This window comes from Meles meles, chromosome 19 (assembly GCF_922984935.1).
Source record: "Meles meles chromosome 19, mMelMel3.1 paternal haplotype, whole genome shotgun sequence".
NCBI lineage: Eukaryota > Metazoa > Chordata > Mammalia > Carnivora > Mustelidae > Meles > Meles meles.
Window position 1 is genome coordinate 969813 of NC_060084.1, and position 18459 is coordinate 988271.

Sequence of the window (18459 nt, forward strand, 5' to 3'; positions counted from 1 at the left end):
GCCGGCGGCTGCCCCCGCTCCACTCCCCGGTCTGCCCGGAAGCGGGGAGCGGAAGATCCCACGAGCCCGGCAGCTCACTGTGCACCCCCGTCCCCCGCCACCCCCAGATCTGCTTCCTGATGGCCGTGACGGTGATCGCGCAGCGCATGAACTTCGTGGTGATCCCGCACGGCTGCTGGCTGGTGGCCCTCCTCACCCGCCGGCACCGTGCCGCCATCGCCAGCCTCTGGCCCAACTACTGCCTCTTCCTGGCGCTGTTCCTGCTGTACCAGTACCTGCTGTGTCTGGGCATCCCCCCGGCCCTGTGCATCGGTGAGCGGGCGGCCAGCACGGAGGGGGCCGGCGTGCCGGGTGGCGGCTGCGGTATCCCCGGGATGGTGGGAGGGCTGGCCCCCGGCACGTCCGGGGTTGGTTTTCTGCCGGCATCCTACCGGGAACGGTTAGAAGCGATCAGGGAAGTTAGAGGCGGCACGCAGGGGGCCGCCGGGCCCTCGTCAGGGGCCACACAAGAGTCTGTGAGCCCAGCACGCTGAGGGTGGGCGCCCGGGTGGGGGCCGGCGCAGCTGTCCATCCCACCCGGTCCCCGGACCTGGCCTTGTCCTCTGGGGGGGCCGTGGTGCTGCTCTGCACCTGGCCGTGCTCTGCTCTTGTCCCCTCTGCTCGGGGTGGTTTCTGGGCCGTGGGTTTGCCGGCCGCTCCCGCTGGGGCTGCACAGCGTCCCTGGCACGGCCTGCACCAAGGAGTGCGGTCGTCCGTGGGGTGCGGTCACTGACTTGCTGCCAGCGGTGGATGGGGGCCCTGGTTTCTCTGCGTTCTCGCCGGTGGTTGGGGTGACCGTGTTTTGTCTTGGCTGCTCCGCGAGGCGTGTACCGAAGCCGCCTCTGGGACCCTCCATGCCCCCTCCACCGCCCAGCAGGCCTGCCTGGGACTCCCCGGCTGGCCCCCTGCACGTTCCTTCCCTGGGGCCTGGGCCAGCGGATGCCTGAGGAAGGCGCTCGAGTCTCCGCTGTGCGCCACACGCAGGAAAGGGGGTGTTCGGAGACTGTGAGGCACGACCGTGGGGGTGGGAGTGAGGCCCGGGGGCCCACGGTGGGGTCCTCACATGCTCCCTGCACCCGCAGACTACCCGTGGCGCTGGAGCCAGGCCGTCCCCATGAACTCGGCGCTCATCAAGTGGCTGTACCTGCCTGACTTCCTCCGAGCCCCCGACTCCACTGGCCTCATCAGTGAGTGCCTGCGCCTCGGGCCCACAGGTCGCCTGCCGGCCCCACAGGAGGGCACGGAGGTTCTGCCCGGGCAGGCCTCGAGCTGAGCCCCGGCCGGCTGGCCAGGTGCCCGGCGTCTAGGCCTCCTTGGCCAGCCGGCCCTGTGGGTCTCCGGAGGGGCCGTGTCCCTCGATGGTGCCCCATCCTCCGGGGACGTCCCCTAAGACAGGGCCCCTTCCCATGTATGCCCGCACACAGACCCGTGCCCTAGGGGCGGGGTGGGAAGGGGCACCGATGCCTCCGCGGCGTGGGGACAGGTACCGCCGATGGACACGTCCCCCGGTGCCCCCTGCATACACACGGGGGCTTCCGTTTCCGTGCGCTGTGCCCTGCGCGGCCAGCGGTGTCCGTGTGCCCGCAGGCGACTTCCTGCTGCTGCTCTGCGCCTCCCAGCAGTGGCAGGTGTTCTGCGCCGAGCGCACGGAGGAGTGGCAGCTCGTGGCCGGCGTCAACACCGACCGCCTGGAGCTGCCCCCCGGCGAGTCCAGCGGCGTCCCCAACTTCCTCTACTGCAGGTGCGTCCGTCCCGCCCGCCGGCGGCCTCTGTGCGGGCCGCGGCTCACGGGGGCGCAGAGGGGCACGTCCCACAAGCGCCCCGGGTGCGAGGCCGCCGGGCAGGGGGCGGGGCGGCCCGGCCGCTGCGGTGACACCCTGTCCGGCAGGTCCTACCTCGACATGCTGAAGGTGGCCGTCTTCCGCTACCTCTTCTGGCTGGTGCTGGTGGTGGTGTTTGTCACGGGGGCCACGCGCGTCAGCGTCTTCGGGCTGGGCTACCTGCTGGCCTGCTTCTACCTGCTGCTGTTCGGCCCCGGCCTGCTGCAGGGGCGCGCGCGCACCCGCCTCGTGCTGTGGGACTGCCTCATTCTGTACAACGTCACCGTCATCCTCTCCAAGAACATGCTCTCGGTGAGCCCGGTGCCCGCCCGCCGCCCGCCGCCCCGCCGCCCCGCCCCGCCCGCCGGCTGACCCCCCTGCCGCCGCAGCTCCTGTCCTGCGTCTTCGTGGAGCAGATGCAGAGCAGCTTCTGCTGGGCCGTGCAGCTGTTCAGCCTCGTGTGCACCGTCAGAGGCTACTACGACCGTGAGTGGGCCGGGGCGCTGTGGGCCGGGTTCGGGGATGCGCCCCACAGCCGGGGCCCCTGCCCTGAGCCCGGCCCGTCCCGCAGCCAAGGAGATGCTGAGCAGGGGCCGGGACTGCCTGCTGCCCGTGGAGGAGGCCGGCGTGCTCTGGGACAGCGTGTGCTTCCTGTTCCTGCTGCTGCAGCGCCGCGTCTTCCTCAGCCGCTACTTCCTGCACGTCCGCGCCGAGCTCCAGGCCACCGCCCTGCAGGCTTCCAGGTCAGCCCGGGCCATGGGTCCCCCCGGGCCACCCGTCCCAGCTCCGTCACCACACGGTACTCGGGGTGCCGCCCGACCCCGGCCCCCTGCTCTGGTGCTGGCTGGAGGGGCGAGGCCACACGATGGCCCCCCTCTCGTGCGCTGATCCCCCACATCCCAGCACACGGCAGAGGGGTGTCGAGCTGGGGCTGAGCCCAGAGGTGCGGGAGCCGTGCAGCCGGAGCTTGGTGTCCCCGGGGTAACGCCGTCTCCCCACAGGGGCTTTGCGCTGTACAATGCCGCCAACCTCAAAAGCATCGACCTCCACCGCAAGGCCGAGGAGAAGTCCCTGGCCCAGCTGAAAAGGCAGTAGGTGCCTTCAGGGGCGGGGGCCCCCCGGGCTGTCCTTGTCCCCTCGGTGCTCAGTGCCACTTCCGCCCCCCAGGATGGAGCGCATCCGCGCCAAGCAAGAGAAGCACCGGCAGAGCCGGGCGGGCCGCAGCCAGCCCCAGGACACCCCAGACCCCACCCAGGAGCCTGGTGAGTCCACGGCTGGAGGCCCAGTGTCCCGGCGCGTCTGTGCCACGAGCGGTCCACAGGCCTTCCCGCCCATCTGTCCTGTGCCATGTGATCACTGTGTCCCTGCAGGCCTCATGGCCAGCCCACCACCGTCTGTCTGCACGTGTGGCTGCCCTCCACGCCCCACGGCACCGCGCGGGCTCCTCCGTTGGCACAGAGGCGGTGGGCGCGGCGCTGCCCCCGCCGTGCCTCTCCCTGCCCGCTCATGTCCGCCCCGCCCCTCCACAGGGCCTGGCAGTCCAGGGGGCTCCTCCCCACGGAGTCAGTGGTGGCGGCCCTGGCTGGACCACGCCACAGGTACCACCTTAGCCTGGCCTGCCGTGGCTGGGCACTGCTTTCTCAGCCGCTGCATGCCTTCTGGACGCGGGGACTTGCTCTGTGGCCCTCCTGGCTGTGCCCCAGGGCCTTCCACTCAGGCCTCACTGCAGCCTTGCAGGAGGCAGGGCCAGGCCCACAGCCCACCGGGTCCGTAGCAGGCGCTGTGCTCTCCTCCGCTTGGTCCCACGCCCAGCCCCGCCCTCGTGTTCCTCTTGTCTCGTCTGGTGTCGTGTCTCTGCTCTGGCTTGTCCCCCAGTCGGCTGACCCCGGCCCACACGGGCTGTCCCTTGTGGGGGAGGGACACATGGGGCTCTGCCCATGGGCCCCGGGATGCCGAGGGCGCTCACTCGCCGGTCACTGGGCAGCCCTGAACTGAAGCTGGGAGGCGTGTGGGGTGGGGCGCAGTGCCCTGGGCCTGGGGACCGTCCTCAGCCCCGCCCTGCCCGCAGTCATCCACTCCGGGGACTATTTCCTGTTTGAGTCGGACAGCGAGGAGGAGGAGGAGACGCCGCCTGAGGAGCCCAGGCCAGCGGCACAGAGTGCCTTCCAGGTGAGATGGGAGGGTCCCCTGCCTCCCCCGGTCCACAGGCTCCTGGGGCTGCACAGCCCGGCGTGGAGAGGACGCCCACTCCCGGGCTGACCTGCCCAGAACCAGTCAGACCCCCAGAGCCCACCAGTCGGATGGGCAAGCAGGCTGTGGGAGGCACAGGTTGCGGGCAGCTGTGTGCCCCTCTGTCCCCGGCCTCCTGAGCTCACCACTGAGACCATCCAGGCCTCAGTGGCCACCAGTGGCCTTGCCCCAGGGAAGGGTCACGCACGTCTGCCGGAAGGACGGGCCAGGAGCTTCTTGCCTGTCTCTGGGCCCTTGGTTCTCAGCGACAGCCGTCTGCGCGGGCAGGCTGCGTGGCCTGCCTTCCCGCCACAGCCCCTCGGGGCCGCTCCTGCCCCGGAGCAGGGAGCTGGCTGGCGGGCCCCAGTGGCGGCCAGATGGCGGCCGCCTCCTCGGAGCTCACAGGTGGGCCGAGCGGCGTCTGCCGTCCCAGGTGGCGGGCGCTGAGTCGAGGGCCTGGTCCGCAGATGGCGTATCAGGCGTGGGTGACCAACGCGCAGACGGTGCTGAGGCACCAGCGGGAGGAGCAGGCGAGGCAGGACGGGACGGGACGGCCGCCCACAGGTGCGTGCGGCCGCGGGGGCGGGGCGGGGGCGGGGCACGTGGGGGGGGGGGGGCTGACCAGCACCCCTGTGCGCAGGAGACGGCCCGGGCCAGGGGGCAGAGCCGGCGGCCGGCCCAGAAGAGGCCGCGACAGCTGGTACGTGCGCCCTGGGGGCTGGGGGGCTGGGGGCCTGCGGGCTGGGAGCCCGCCCGGCGGCCTCTGCAGCGTCCCGCCCCGCAGGCCGCGGCCATGTGATACAGCGCGTGCTGAGCACCGTGCAGTTTCTGTGCGTGCTGGCGCGGGCGCTGGTGGACGGCCTGACCGACTGGCTGCTGACCTTCACACGGCACCACCGTGCCATGAGCGACGTGCTGCGCGCCGAGCGGTACCTGTTCACGCGGGAGCTGCTTGGGGTGAGAGCGCGTGCCCCCCTCAACCCCTGGGGCCCTGCCCGCCCCCCGAAACCACTGCTCTGAGCAGCCCCCCCACCCCACAGGGCAGACAGGTGCGCCGCAGCTTGGTGGACCAACTGTACCTCAGCGAGGCCGAGGCCACACCTCCAGGCTCCTTGGGGGCCCGAGACGCACCAAGTACGGCATCAAGGTCAGTGCAGGCTGGCGGGGCGTGGGGGGCCGGCCAGGACCCACCCCACCTGGCCGGAGCCACCGTGCTCGGGGCTATGCAGACCAGGAGGTGCGTGGCCTGCTGGCCCCTTGTGCACCGGGGACCCCGAGTCCCCTCGGGCCCCAGGGGCAGAGCAGAGGGCAGGCGGCCTCGGTGACCCGCTCTACCTCCCACAGCGGGCTGGGGGCTGAGGAGCCGCTGAGCACGGCGACGGGGGACACGGGCAGCCCGCTGAGCACGGGGTACCACACGCACAGCAGCAGCAGTGAGGAGGTGGCCACGGAGCCCGGGGCTTCCCTGCGTGGCTCCCGGGAGCTTCCTGCGGGCGCCGTGGCCCGGACGCGCACAGCCAGCGAGCTGCTGCACAGGTCAGGGGGTGGCGGGCGTGCGGGGTGGGCACCGGGCCCTCGGAGCCGGGTCTGGGGCTGAGAGGGGGCTGGGCCCGGCTCCCCGCAGGCAGCTGCGCATCGAGGAGCTGGAGGAGGCCACACGGTTCGAGGCCGGGCAGGGCCGGGCCCTGCGGCTGCTGCGGGCCGCGTACCAGTGCGTGGCAGCCCACTCAGAGCTGCTGTGCTACTTCGTCATCGTCCTCAACCACATGGTCACCGCCTCGGCCATGTCGCTGGTGCTGCCCGTGCTCGTCTTCCTGTGGGCCATGCTGTCCATCCCGAGGCCCAGCAAGCGCTTCTGGATGGTGGCCATCGTCTTCACTGAGGTGGGCCGCGGCCCTGGTGGGGGGGGTGGGGGGGGGTGGGGGGGGCCCGGCCCGGCCCCCCCACGCTGAGCCCCCTGCCCCGCAGGTGTCCGTGGTCACCAAGTACCTGTTCCAGTTCGGCTTCTTCCCCTGGAACATGCACGCCGTGCTGCGGCGCTACGAGAACAAGCCGTACTTCCCGCCGCGCATCCTGGGCTTGGAGAAGACGGAGAGCTACGTCAAGTACGACCTGCTGCAGCTCATGGCCCTTTTCTTCCACCGTTCGCAGCTGCTGGTGAGGCCCCATGCCTGGGCCGGCGGGCAGGCAGGCCCCTCCCAGCACACGGCCCGCCCACCAGCAGTCTGTGGAGAGTCCCAGCGTGGGCTTGGTCATCTACACCAGCCTCCCAACGTCCTTCCCTCCCTCTCTCTGCAGTGCTACGGCCTCTGGGACCACGAAGAGGACCAGCTCGCCAAGGAGCACGACCAGGGTGGTGGGAAGAAGGGAGCGGAGGAGCGGGCACCCCCGGGGTCCCAGGCTGAGGTGGCCACGGGGCCCCTGGGGGAGTCGGTGGTAGCCGGGGCCCTCACCCAGGACCACATCCAGGCGGACGTAGGGGACGGGCCTGCAGAGCCTCCCGTGGAGCTCAAGCCCCGAGACAGGAAGCGCATCAGCCTACGATTCCGGAAGAGGAGGGAGAGCACAGAGCCTGCAGACCCCACCGGCGCAGGTAGGACGGCCACTGCCGGGGACCTGCCGGTCTGGGCGACAGGGGAGGCCAGCCCTGGGCGGGAGGGGGTCTCGGGCTGGACCTGCACGGGCTCTGGTCAGCAGTGGCCGCCCCGCCCCCCCCCCCCCCCCCACAGAAGGAGTGACGGCCTCTGGGAGCGAGAAGAAGTGGCGTCGCCCCCGGGAGAGAGTGACAGCCCTGGGGCTGCGGCTGCGGAGCGCGTGCCTGGCCGTGTGCGTGGGTGCGGGCCGCTCCCGGGCGGGGGCTGGGGGGACCCCAGGACCGGCACTGAGCCCCGCCCGCCCGGCCTCACCCACAGGGCCCGGAGCGTGTCCCAGCCGGTGCGGTGCTTCTTCCACGATATCCTGCACACCGAGTACCGTGCCGCCACCGATGTCTACGCGCTCATGTTCCTGGCCGACGTGGTCGACTTCATCATCATCATCTTCGGCTTCTGGGCCTTCGGGGTGAGTGCAGAGCCCAGCGGCCACCCTGCCGCCTGCCCCCGGCCGCCCCTGACCTCTGCTCTCCCCACACAGAAACACTCGGCGGCCACAGACATCACGTCCTCACTGTCGGACGACCAGGTGCCGGAGGCCTTCCTGGTCATGCTGCTCATCCAGTTCGGCACTATGGTCGTCGACCGCGCCCTCTACCTCCGCAAGACCGTGCTGGGCAAGCTGGCCTTCCAGGTGGTGCTGGTGCTGGCCATCCACCTGTGGATGTTCTTCATCCTGCCCGCGGTCACCGAGAGGTGGGCGTCGGGCCCGGGGGCGCGGGGCTCTGGCCTTGGGCAGGTGCCCTGAGCCGGCGCTCCTGTCCCCGCAGGGTGTTCAGCCAGAACGCGGTGGCCCAGCTGTGGTACTTCGTCAAGTGCATCTACTTCGCGCTGTCCGCCTACCAGATCCGCTGCGGCTACCCGACCCGCATCCTGGGCAACTTCCTCACCAAGAAGTACAACCACCTGAACCTCTTCCTCTTCCAGGGGTGAGTGTGGACGGGTCCGGGCGCCAGGAGCCAGGCTGCCGCGCACGAGCCTTCCCGACGGCTGCCCTGCCTCGCGCAGGTTCCGCCTCGTGCCCTTCCTGGTGGAGCTGCGGGCTGTGATGGACTGGGTGTGGACGGACACCACGCTGTCCCTGTCCAGCTGGATGTGTGTGGAGGACATCTACGCCAACATCTTCATCATCAAGTGCAGCCGCGAGACGGAGAAGGTGCCCGGGCACAGGCGGGGGGCGGTGCGGCCCCTCCCCAGGGGCTGGGGGGTGGTCACGTGAGCGAGGCCCTGTGGGGGGCAGGCAGCCGGCAGAGCGGGCCTGACCACTTGGCTCTCAGGCACGAGCGCCAGCTGCTGGGGCGCCAAATGTCCGCTGAGCGCTGTTGGGTGTGGGCGCTGCAGGCAGAGGTAATGGAAACGGCCCCTGGGGCACGCGGCGAGTTCAGACCCGTAGTACGGTCAGAGCTGGTCGCGGTCAGCAGGCGGCCTAGGACATGAGTGCGCTCGAGACCCCGTTCCCGCCGACTCCGCAGACTCGTCGTTATGGACGGTTGGGTGTCCACGCTCTGCGGCCTGCATCTCGCTCCTTGGTTCTGCAGTGTCAAGGCTGGTCCGCGTGGCCGGCGTCAGAATTGGGGGTTTTCTCACGGAGGAGCTTTCCTTCCCAGGATGGTGCTACGCTGTGATTATCCAGCTGTCACGAGCAGCCCCGGACGGCGGGTCGGCTCCTCCTTTCTGTTCACTGCAGCAGGCGCCGCCCTGGACGGGGCCTTCTGTTGCCCTCGGGTGCACACCCTGCAGCAGGCTGGCTGCGTCAGGGGCAGCTCTGGGTGTCACCTGGTGGGGACATCCCAACTGTCCCTGGCAGCCGCCCCCTCCCCCATCCCTGCCAGCACCCGACTCAGCGGGGGATGGGGGGCTGATTTGGGTTTCCTGAGTTTGTGGGCCATCTGCAAACCCTTTTGTCCTTGAGTTGTTTGTCCTCTTGTTGAGTTCTAAGAGTTCGTTCTGCGCTCTGGACAGTAGACCCTTATCACGGAATTTCCAGCTTCTTTGTTCTCTGTGTTGTCTCAGCTTTAAGATTTTTCGTTTTACAGGTTTGAGAGAGACACAGAGCCAGGAGCAGGGGGAGGGGCGGAGGGACTCTCCCGCAGACTCCCTGCGGAGCGCAGAGCCTGAGGCAGGGCTTGGTCTTGTGATGTGAGCCCCACGGAGCCCCCCCCATCTCGCGTCCTTGATAGCATCCCATCGCTTCCTTTCTTAGAACCTACGGCCTCCTTGTTGCATCTGAGAATTTCCCATCAGATCCAGATTGAGGTCTTGGGGTCCCCGCTGCTCTGGCACGTGGCGGCCATTTGTCCCAGCAGCATCACTGGAGACGGTCCTCCCCGCAGTAGAATTATCTGGGCGCCACTGAGCGGCGGTCTGTTTCCGGGTTCTTGGTTCTGGGCCTCAGGTCTCGCTCTTGGGCCTGCGCTGCCCCAAATGCTGCAGCTTTGCAGCCAAGTGTGACACTGAGGTCCGGCTGCACCGGCCTTTGGGTGACGCTCTGGAGCAGCAGGGTGGGGGTCCGGGACAGTGCCTGCCTTCAGCCGGGGGAGGGTGGGCAGAGCTGAGGCTCTGAGCCGTGCCCCGCCCCACAGAAGTACCCACAGCCCAAGGGGCAGAAGAAGAAGAAGGTGGTCAAGTACGGCATGGGTGGCCTCATCATCCTCTTCCTCGTGGCCATCATCTGGTTCCCGCTGCTCTTCATGTCCCTGGTGCGCTCTGTGGTCGGCGTCGTCAACCAGCCCATCGACGTCACTGTCACCCTCAAGCTGGGCGGCTACGAGGTGAGGCAGCGTCCGTGCCAGCCAGAGCACAGGAGAGGCCCTTCCACGTGGGCGGCCGGCCGGGGGCTCGGAGCGGCCCCTGCCCCGTCGCAGTCCCCACCTCTCCCCCCGCAGCCGCTGTTCACCATGAGCGCCCAGCAGCCCTCCATCGTGCCCTTCACGCCACAGGCCTACGAGGAGCTGTCCCGACAGTTTGACCCGAACCCGGTGAGTGGGCGCCACCTGGCAGCAGCGTGGGGCCGGGCCGGGCCAGGCCGGGGGTGTCCAGGGGCCCCTGACTCAGGGGCCATCCGGGGCCCAGCTGGCCATGCAGTTCATCAGCCAGTACAGCCCCGAGGACATCGTCACGGCGCAGATCGAGGGCAGCTCCGGGGCCCTGTGGCGCATCAGCCCTCCGAGCCGCGCCCAGATGAAGCGGGAGCTGTACAACGGCACGGCCGACATCACCCTGCGCTTCACCTGGAACTTCCAGAGGTGCGTGCCAGGCCGGGGCAGGGCTGCTGTGGGGGAGTGCCACCGCCGGGGCTCACGCTGTGCCCGGGCGCCTAGGGACCTGGCCAAGGGCGGCACCGTGGAGTACACCAATGAGAAGCACACCCTCGACCTGGCCCCCAACAGCAGCGAGCGGCGGCAGCTGGCCAGCCTGCTGGAGGGCACCTCGGACCAGTCTGTGTGAGTTGGGGGTCCCGGGAAGGAGGCAGCAGGAGGGGGAGGCCGGGCCTGACCGGCTGGCCTTTTCCTTGCAGGGTGATCCACAACCTCTTCCCCAAGTACATCCGGGCCCCCAATGGGCCTGAAGCCAACCCTGTGAAGCAGCTCCAGCCCAGTGAGTGTGTGTGTGACCAGGGTGGGCAGTGGGGGGGCGGGTGCGGACCCGGCCCTGACCGACCCCACCACTGCCCCAGACGAAGAGGCCGACTACCTGGGTGTGCGCATCCAGCTGCGGAGGGAGAGTGGGGGCGTGGGGGCCGCCGGCTTCCTGGAGTGGTGGGTCATCGAGCTGGAGGACTGCCGAGCCCAGTGCAACCTGCTGCCCATGGTCATCTTCAGCGACAAAGTCAGCCCGCCCAGCCTGGGCTTCCTGGCCGGCTACGGGTGAGTGCGCGGCCCCCCAAAGCCGGGGGGGGGGGGGGGCGGGGCCCAGCCCCAGCAGCAGCCCGCCTCACCCCGCCACTGCCCTGCAGGATCATGGGGCTCTACGTGTCCATCGTGCTGGTCATCGGCAAGTTCGTGCGCGGCTTCTTCAGCGAGATCTCGCACTCCATCATGTTCGAGGAGCTGCCGTGCGTGGACCGCATCCTGAAGCTGTGCCAGGACATCTTCCTGGTGCGCGAGACACGGGAGCTGGAGCTGGAGGAGGAGCTCTATGCCAAGCTCATCTTCCTGTACCGCTCGCCCGAGACCATGATCAAGTGGACCCGCGAGAAGGAGTAGGAGCCGGGCTCCTCCACCCTCGCGTGACGGAGCCGCCCGGCCCGCTGCTGGGCGCAGACCCCCGTCCCCGGCCGCCACACCCTGATGCTGCTGTCGGAGGGAAGCTGGGGGCCCGGCCTGGCGCGGGGCCCACACCGCCTGGGCCAGGGGCTCCAGCCTGCCCTTCCCCACGCGTACTGTAGGGTTTTCTAATTAAAGATGTTTTTATTTATACAATCGCACGCGGCCCGCGCCTCTTTGCCCTCCTGCTCCGGGGGGCCCCGGGCTCCACTCTCGCTGGCGGGTGCCTCATCGTCACTGTTCTCCACCAGAAACTCCTGGACCTCCGCCGGCGGCCTGTCGGAAGCCATATACTGGGAACCTGCCCCGCGGGGACTGGTGCCCAAAAGGACCCTCCAGCGCTCCCCAGCTGTGGGGCTGGGCCATACCTCTGGCTTCGGAGCTGGGCCTCGGCCAAGATGTAAGGGGGCAGCGGGTCCAAGCAGGGCTGCAACAGAGAACAGCCGTGGGCGGGGGGGCTGTGCGGCACCGAGCCCCTGGGGGGCCTCCACGTCTCGACCGGAGGCTGGGAATGACTCACCACGTCCTTCATGTTCACGCGGCAGGCGTAGCATAGCTGCTCAATGACGTGGGCGCGGGGGCCCTCCCTGTGGGGGCGCAGCAGTGCTCAAGGACCTGCCCTGGCCAGGGGCACGGGGCCAACCAGGGGCAGCCTCGGATCAGGAAGGGACTCACCTCCCGCAGGGCCCCGTCCCCTGCCAACAGTTCGGGGCCCCGCCCAGCCCTGCAGCACAGCGGGACCCTATGGGTGCCCCAGCCTCAGCCCGCGGGGTGGGGGGCGGCGTCGGCGAGAAATCCTGGTTCTGAGCCCCGAAAGCTGTGGCGCTATCTGCAGGCAGAGATAGGCTGAAGGTCCTCTGGGGGCAGGACCCCCAGCTCCCGCTCCCCAGCGCCCCTCCCCCTCCATACGCACGGGCACTGTCAACATCTAGCGCACACAGACAGAGCAGGCAGCGGGGGCCAGCGGCACAGCCCTCCCTCGGGGCCTTGACCAGCTTCTCACTGGTCCTGAGGGCGTGGGAGACAGGACCCAAAGGCAGCGTGAGGCCAGGCTTTCTTCCCGCCGGAGCAGTAGGGGTGGGCGCAGCACTCCCCCGCCACCGCGGCCGCGGGCGCACACGCACCTGTACACGGTGCTGAGCGTGGAGGGGAACCGGGCCTGGAGCCGCAGCAGGAAACCCTCCACCAGCCGGTGCACGCTGGCCTTCTCACAGGCCTGGGGAGAAGACAGAGGCTCCAAGAGTGGCACCCCAGGCCTGGCCCAAAGGCCACCTAGCGTGGGGGCCGCAGCTTCACACCACCAGCCCCCGGAGCACCGAGTCGGGGCCAGAGTGGGCCCGGGCTCCCGCGCCGGAGGTTCCCCATCCCTGAACACAGCTGCTGCAACACGCTCCCTGCCGGCCCCCCTCGGCTGAGGCTCCCAGCCTGCCTGCCCTGGCGGGGGTGTGACCGCTCCCAGAGCTGGTGTGGGTGCCAGCCCACGCCGGAGCCGGCCACCTGCCACAGGCCCACGGCTCACCTTGGTGTCGATGGCTGGCGTGAAGACCGAGGGCACGGCAAACAGGCGGTTGTAGAAGGCGACCTCCTTCAGCGTGTGCTCACGCATGGGCCGCACCATCACCACGTCGCCGTGCCGCTCGTCCGAGAAGCCCTGCAGGGGCGGGGGCACCTTCGTCACCGCACCCAGCAGATGGGCCCGAATCCCTGCCTCCCCCGCACTATGAGGGAGACCAGGCCACGGACTCCTGACGCGACGTCCACGCGACAGGCCCAAGGGCCCTGAAGGCCTGCACGCACGTACCGTGTCCCAGGCGAGAAAGGCCCCTCTCCCCAGCGCCAGGCTGGTCATGAGCTTGATGGCCAAGCGCGTGCAGCTGTCTCCTGTCATCACCTTGGAGTAGCCGTGGGTCCGGGCTACATGCAGGATTAGGTGGGTCCTGGAGAGCAGAGCACAAGGTCTCAGGGGGCCAGTTGAGGCAGGGCCAAGCCCCCAGCGGGGGGCGGTAGACTCACCGCAGGGTCTGCAGAAGCTCCTCTTTGGCCGTCAATGTCTTCACAGAGTCAAAGAGTCGGGACAGAGCCTCGGTCTGGGCCGCCGGCGGTGGCCCAGCCGGGTCCTGGGAGTCCTGGGTGCAGGGCTGGCTCGGGTGTTCCTCCCCCTGGGCTGAGCTGGGGCTGTCCCTGGCCCCTTCAGCCGCCAGCGTACATTGCTGCTGCAGAAAACTGTCCACAGCCACCTTGTAGGTCCCCACGGTCCCCACCGGGTCCTGGGCAGAGCGGCGCAGCACAGACGGCGGCAAGGCGAACACCTGCCCGCCAGGGCGAGAGCGTCAGGCTCAGGGCCCCTACCACATGCGGGAGCAAACAGGCCAAAGAGGAGGCCTGCGGCTGACCCCACCAAGTAGGCATGGGCCCCGCGGGCAACCCGCGGCCCGGCCTCAGGCCCACGCACCTCTTCCAAGGCGACGACGTGCCACGGGAAGCCGAGGGTCTGTAGGACCCGCCTCGCGTCGGTCAGGGTTCTTGCTCTGTCCTCCCAGCTCCGGCCACAAGCTGCTCCCTCTGAAAGACACAGGCAAGGAGTCAGGACGGCAGAAGCACCCAAGGCGGGACGAGGCCAAAGTCCTACAAGCGTCCACGAAGCTCCTCGGTGGAAGCGCAGGGGCCGCTCTCAGGAAGGGCGGCGCTGTCAGAGCGGGAAGTGGGTCCTCTCCAGCAGCACAGGGCAGGGGTGGGGGGGAGGCGTGACGGATCACAGGGGCCCCAGACCCATCCGGGGCCTATCTCGGAGCAAGGTGCAGGCAGCCGGCCTGACTCCCACAAAGCTCTGCGGGAACGACAGTCCTTCTGCCGCCGACCCCCCCGTGTTATCTCCCAGAAGCGCCCCCACCCGGGCCTCGTTAAGGTCACAGCGTCAGCTGCGTCAGTGGGCTCGTCCTGAAGGGCCGGGGCGGCGAGAGCTGCACCTACCATCCACATACACGACCCCCGGCACAAAGCGCAGTCTTTTGGCAGAATCTCGACTCAGGCCCTGGAGAGAAAAGGGACAGGACCTCAGCCCGAGTCAGAAGCCAGAGGACACTCTCCCGGGACAAGCCACTCCATCTGAACTGAGGCCCTCGGTGGGGAATGGGGGGTGCTCCCCACCCAGAACAGACTACCCGTCCAGACCAGGCACTGAGCAGGCCCTGTGGGCAGGCCCCACAGCCCAACAGGGCCAAGGTGGCCGCCTGGGCGTCTTCACCGCCCCAATGACACCTGCTCCTCAGTCCGTCCCCCCACCGACCAGTGAGGAGCGGCCTGCCCGAGCACCTCTGGCCGCTAACAGTGTAAGAGAACAACAGACTCATCAGGGCCGCCGGTCCCAGGAAACGGGCTCTGGCCAAGGGAATGTACTCACACCAGCCCAGGCTTCGGGGGCCACGAAGTGAGGACAGGACAGCACCACACCAGAGCCCCCAGGACAGACTGCCCTCCAATCTGTGCCCCTCGCTCAGAATGCAGAGGGTCTGCGCATGTCCCGGCCCCAGGTCAAGGCCTCCCCCGCAGCCAGGGCCCTCAGGAGAAGCCTAGCGTCCTCCAACACCCTGAGGGGCAGTACGAGTGGGCTGCCGACTGCCGGGAGCCAGCTCCCCAGCGAGCAGCCTCTGCCACACAGCTCACCCCCCACACCGAACTGTGCGTCCCCGGGCAGCCCTGTGCTCATCTGGGTCTCCCCCCTCAACTTCTCAAGGAAGCTGCCTGACCCCAGCCAGGCCAGACCCCTCTTGGGTTCCCCAAGGCACCTGCTGGTACTGCACGGTTTTGTGCTGGACCCAGGACCAGAGGGAGGCCCATGAACTCGGAACACCCCAAGTAGCCCTCCATCGTGCCACCAACATGTCCCCAGTGACTAGGATTCTATGTAGTCAGCCAACGGCGCTGGTCTCGGGCGCAGCTGGGTGCTCCAGACTCCGCCTCCAGTTTGTACACAGCCGTATACACATCCGACAACCCTCGGGGCCATCCCAGTAGGGAGTGAGCTGCTCTCGCTAGCTGCAGGCAAGAGCCCCTCTCGGTGCTGGGCCCCCAAGCCTGCAACTTAGCGGGACAGCAGCCAGGGCCCTGGAAGACGAACCTCGAGGACCTGCCAGACCATGGAGCTGGATGAAGGACCCCCCGACCACGCCAGGAGCACCTACGGGAGAAGAAACATCGCTGGAGAGCGCTGCACCACCCCCATGAGCAAACACACCCTCCCCACCACCGCTGCCACCCGCACACCGGGATGGGGGAGAGGGCGAGAGCCAGGGTCTGGGGGGTTGGGCTTCCCAGCTGGGGACCATGCAGAGGAGCCCCCCCAACACACTACCTTCTCACCCGGAAAGATCAACCGATTCTTCCCAAGCACGGCTCGAAACTTGTGGATGTAGAAGGCCCTGAAACAGTCCCTGCAACAGACAACGGCAGCTGCAGCTGGGCCGCCCCAATGGGGACGCAGCCGGAGATGCTGTGGGTTCCATCTTCCTTCGCTTACCTTTGGAAGCAGCATCTTGACAGAGGCTCTGCCCAGGAACCGGCAAAGGAAGCCAGGGTTGAGGCATTTTGGCCGCGTCTGCCCCAGGACCAGCCCCGTGCTGCACAGGGAGTCCCCCCGCCTGCTCCCCAACAACCCTTACGAGCATGACCTGATGTCTGAGGGGCCCAGAGCCAGGTGCCACCCGCACCAGGCAGAATGGACAGACACAGGAAAGTGCAAGGCAAGGCCAGCCCGACCCCTCCCAAGCACCGTGGAAGGTCCTTCCAAAACTCCCACAAGGAGAAGTACTCTCTCTCGGGGTGAAGGGGGAAGCACTGAGCAGGCAGCAGGGGGATACCCCGTGCCCCAGAGCGCCAGCCTGGCTGACCGAGCTGACACCATGTTAACCAGAAATGCCTGGGAAGTTCATGCAAAGGCAGTCGTGGCTTTTTCCCCAGACCCACAGAATGAGAACTTCCAGGACGAGCCCCGAGAATCTGCATTCCTGAAAACCCTTTCACCTGATTATCAGGCTTGGCTACCAGTTAAAATCACCAGGCCAAATACAGCAGATGGAATGCACCAGAGTGAGGCCGAGACATCTGCAATTCAAAGCTCCCGGCAACCCCAGCAGGGAGGTCAGGGTCGAGGAGAGCACCCTGAACCACCCCTGAACCACGGGAGAAATGCGGCTCCCCGAGAGCTGTCCCACACTGGCAGCCGCACCCCTAAATCAATCTTTGAAAGGAAAAAAAAGACACAGCAATTCCCCGTGCTCCCCACTGAAGAGACACCACTATGAGGGGTCAACCAAGCACCCCATATTCCTTTGTGGTCAGTAGGTCAATGCCATGTTTAATAAAATGCCACGCTCCAGGTGACTGGCCCCAGGAAGGGAGCCCCAAGAACTCAGTCAGCATCAGGGAGTGGGAGGGCCCCTAAAACACAGAAGCTTGCACGAGGCACAAGGGAAGCTGTGGCTGCCCACGGGCACGGGGAGCTCTGAGCCCAGGAGGAGCTGCCGCAGCCTCAGCCTCTTCTCTGGGACACTCATCACTGCCGATGCTCTAAGAGATGAAAGCCACGGCTGCCCCGCTTACGACGTTCACTCTAGCGGCACACACCAGGCTCCCGGGGCTCCCGAAAGATGGCTGGGGAGGAGAAAGCTTGGGGAAAAAACCTCAGTCCCTTCAGTTTCGCTTTGGGAACACTCAGGGTAGTACCAAGACTCATGGAGACTAATTATAAAACATGAGCTGGGGGGCACCTGGGTAGCTCAGTCGGTTCAGTGTCTGACTCTCGGGTTTCGGCTCAGATCATGATCTTGGGGTCGGGAGATAGAGTCCTGCACTGGGCCCTGTGCTCAGTGCAGAACCTGTTCGAGAGTCTTTCCCCCTCCCCCCTGCTCCTCCCCCTGCTTGCTCTATTAAATAAATAAATAAAATATTTTAGAAAAATGGGGGGACGCCTGGGTGGTTCAGTCGGTGAAGCCTCTGCCTTTGGCTCTGGTCACGATCCTGGGGTCCTAGGATTGAGCCCTGCATCAGGCTCCCTGCTCCGTGGGGAACCTGCTTCTCCTCCCTCTGCCAGTCCTGCTTCTGCGCTCTCTCAAATAAGTAAATAAAATCTTAACAAGAACAACAACATGGGGTGCCTGGGTGGCTCAGCTGGTCAATCAGTCGGTTAAGCACAACTGCCTTCAGCTCGGGTCATGATCCTGGAGTCCTGGGATCGAGTCCCCCCTCCGGCTCCCTGCTCGGCAGGGGATCTGCTTCTCCCTCTGACCCACCCCCTTCTCATGCTCTCTTTCTCTCTCTCAAATAAACAAAATCTTAAAACAACAACGAAACACCGTCCCCAGAGCACCTGCCCAAGATCTCAGAACGCTCTACTCGGCTCGCAGAGGGGTCCCAGCGGCCCCGAAACGCTCCTCCTGCCGGCGCTTTCCCAACGCGCCATCAGATGCCGTGTGCTGCCACCAGGCCCACAGCGGGGCCATGGGAGAACGAAGGGGCACCCACGCAGAAAACCAGGACCCCACGCACGCACCAGAGTCACTGGGAGCGATGTTAGAAGCAAATGCTTCCAAAAGCAGGAGACACAAGCACAGACACGAGGCACACCGGCTGCCCGCCAGACGGCACCTGCCTCCTGCGCACGCCCGGCTCACCTGCAGAAGGCGTCTCCCGCTCGGAGCACCACCACCGGCGGGCCTTCCTCGCACTTCACACACTTCCGTTCACGGCTGTGGAGACAGGAGGACAGAACCCGAACTGCAGACCCCCCTCCGGGGGACCCTGGGGAGGGGCACCGCCGCTCTCGCCGCAGCTGGTGCACACCCCCGAACCCCCGTACGAGAAAAGACACGGGCCGCGGGGCGATCGGCGTCGGCTCAAGCCAGCTCCGGAGCACAGAACGGCCACCTCTCAGGCCCTCAACGGACGCCAGGCCGGACGGACAGCTCGCTCCGTGCGCACGGGCCGCAGCAAGCCACCGGGAGGCCGACTGCCTCCTAGACGGAGGGCACAGCCTGCCGGAATGGCAAGCGGCGGCGCGCGGAGGCGGCCCCTCCCTGGGGTGCTCGCCCGGCCGGACAGGCACCCCCCCGGGGCTGCGGAGCAGGGTGCAGCCCCCACCGGGACCCCGGCGCTTCTGGGCCCCGGGCTCGGCGGCCTCCCGGCTTTCGCAGCGCGGCGCCGGGCCCTCGGGACAGGGCTGTGCCGCCGGTGCAGGGGCGGGTGCGGACGCCCAGCTCTTACCCAGGCCGCGGTGGCGGCGGCCCCTCGGGCGCTGCGTCCCCGTAGTCCTCGCCAACCTGGCACATGCCTGCTCGGAGTCGCACGGGAGCAGTCGGCTGCGGCGGCAGCGAGACGCGCCTTAATAACGTCAGCGGGACGCCGTCGCTCCGGCAGGTTGGGGCGGAGCGCGCACTGATGACGTCAGCACCGCGGCACCGC

General features: G+C 67.9%; 2 protein-coding genes across 4 annotated transcripts in view; one reads left to right on the forward strand and one right to left on the reverse strand.

The window, feature by feature from the left end:
• Positions 1–11160, forward strand: part of PIEZO1 (piezo type mechanosensitive ion channel component 1) — a 48743-nt gene extending 37583 nt beyond the window's left edge. For 2 of the 3 annotated variants that reach the window (XM_045986918.1, XM_045986919.1), the window contains exons 22-51: positions 108–312; positions 1122–1226; positions 1627–1780; positions 1928–2171; positions 2249–2345; positions 2431–2602; positions 2861–2950; positions 3027–3121; positions 3389–3457; positions 3928–4028; positions 4556–4652; positions 4729–4788; positions 4873–5045; positions 5129–5235; positions 5433–5624; positions 5713–5971; positions 6057–6245; positions 6387–6681; positions 6818–6914; positions 7001–7148; positions 7221–7435; positions 7510–7668; positions 7748–7895; positions 9322–9510; positions 9625–9717; positions 9812–9984; positions 10060–10182; positions 10257–10336; positions 10416–10605; positions 10695–11160. In XM_045986918.1, coding sequence (XP_045842874.1) covers positions 108–312; positions 1122–1226; positions 1627–1780; positions 1928–2171; positions 2249–2345; positions 2431–2602; positions 2861–2950; positions 3027–3121; positions 3389–3457; positions 3928–4028; positions 4556–4652; positions 4729–4788; positions 4873–5045; positions 5129–5235; positions 5433–5624; positions 5713–5971; positions 6057–6245; positions 6387–6681; positions 6818–6914; positions 7001–7148; positions 7221–7435; positions 7510–7668; positions 7748–7895; positions 9322–9510; positions 9625–9717; positions 9812–9984; positions 10060–10182; positions 10257–10336; positions 10416–10605; positions 10695–10944 — 4569 coding nt within the window. In that variant the 3' untranslated portion in view covers positions 10945–11160. The remainder of the gene's footprint in view (positions 1–107; positions 313–1121; positions 1227–1626; positions 1781–1927; positions 2172–2248; positions 2346–2430; positions 2603–2860; positions 2951–3026; positions 3122–3388; positions 3458–3927; positions 4029–4555; positions 4653–4728; positions 4789–4872; positions 5046–5128; positions 5236–5432; positions 5625–5712; positions 5972–6056; positions 6246–6386; positions 6682–6817; positions 6915–7000; positions 7149–7220; positions 7436–7509; positions 7669–7747; positions 7896–9321; positions 9511–9624; positions 9718–9811; positions 9985–10059; positions 10183–10256; positions 10337–10415; positions 10606–10694) is intronic. The other variant, XM_045986921.1, reaches the window with a different exon arrangement.
• CTU2 (cytosolic thiouridylase subunit 2) lies at positions 11133–18395 on the reverse strand. Its single transcript, XM_045986922.1, has 15 exons — positions 18262–18395; positions 17673–17747; positions 15356–15434; positions 15122–15181; positions 13975–14035; positions 13457–13566; positions 13018–13313; positions 12806–12941; positions 12524–12655; positions 12129–12220; positions 11918–12012; positions 11680–11833; positions 11525–11591; positions 11373–11431; positions 11133–11280 (listed from the first exon to the last, which is right to left on the reverse strand). The coding sequence occupies exons 1-15, from the start codon at positions 18324–18326 to the stop codon at positions 11133–11135; spliced, it is 1629 nt and encodes a 542-aa protein (XP_045842878.1). The 5' UTR covers positions 18327–18395.
• Between the last annotated feature and the right edge of the window lie 64 nt (positions 18396–18459).

Coding starts and splice junctions, on each gene's coding strand:
- CTU2 (XM_045986922.1), bottom strand. CDS start 18,326: ATGTGCCAGGTTGGCGAGGACTACGGGGACGCAGCGCCCGAGGGGCCG. Junction 13,567..13,974: donor GGGGGTCGTGTATGTGGATG/GTAGGTGCAGCT, acceptor TGTGTCTTTCAG/AGGGAGCAGCTTGTGGCCGG. Junction 11,592..11,679: donor GGGACGGGGCCCTGCGGGAG/GTGAGTCCCTTC, acceptor GCGCCCCCACAG/GGAGGGCCCCCGCGCCCACG.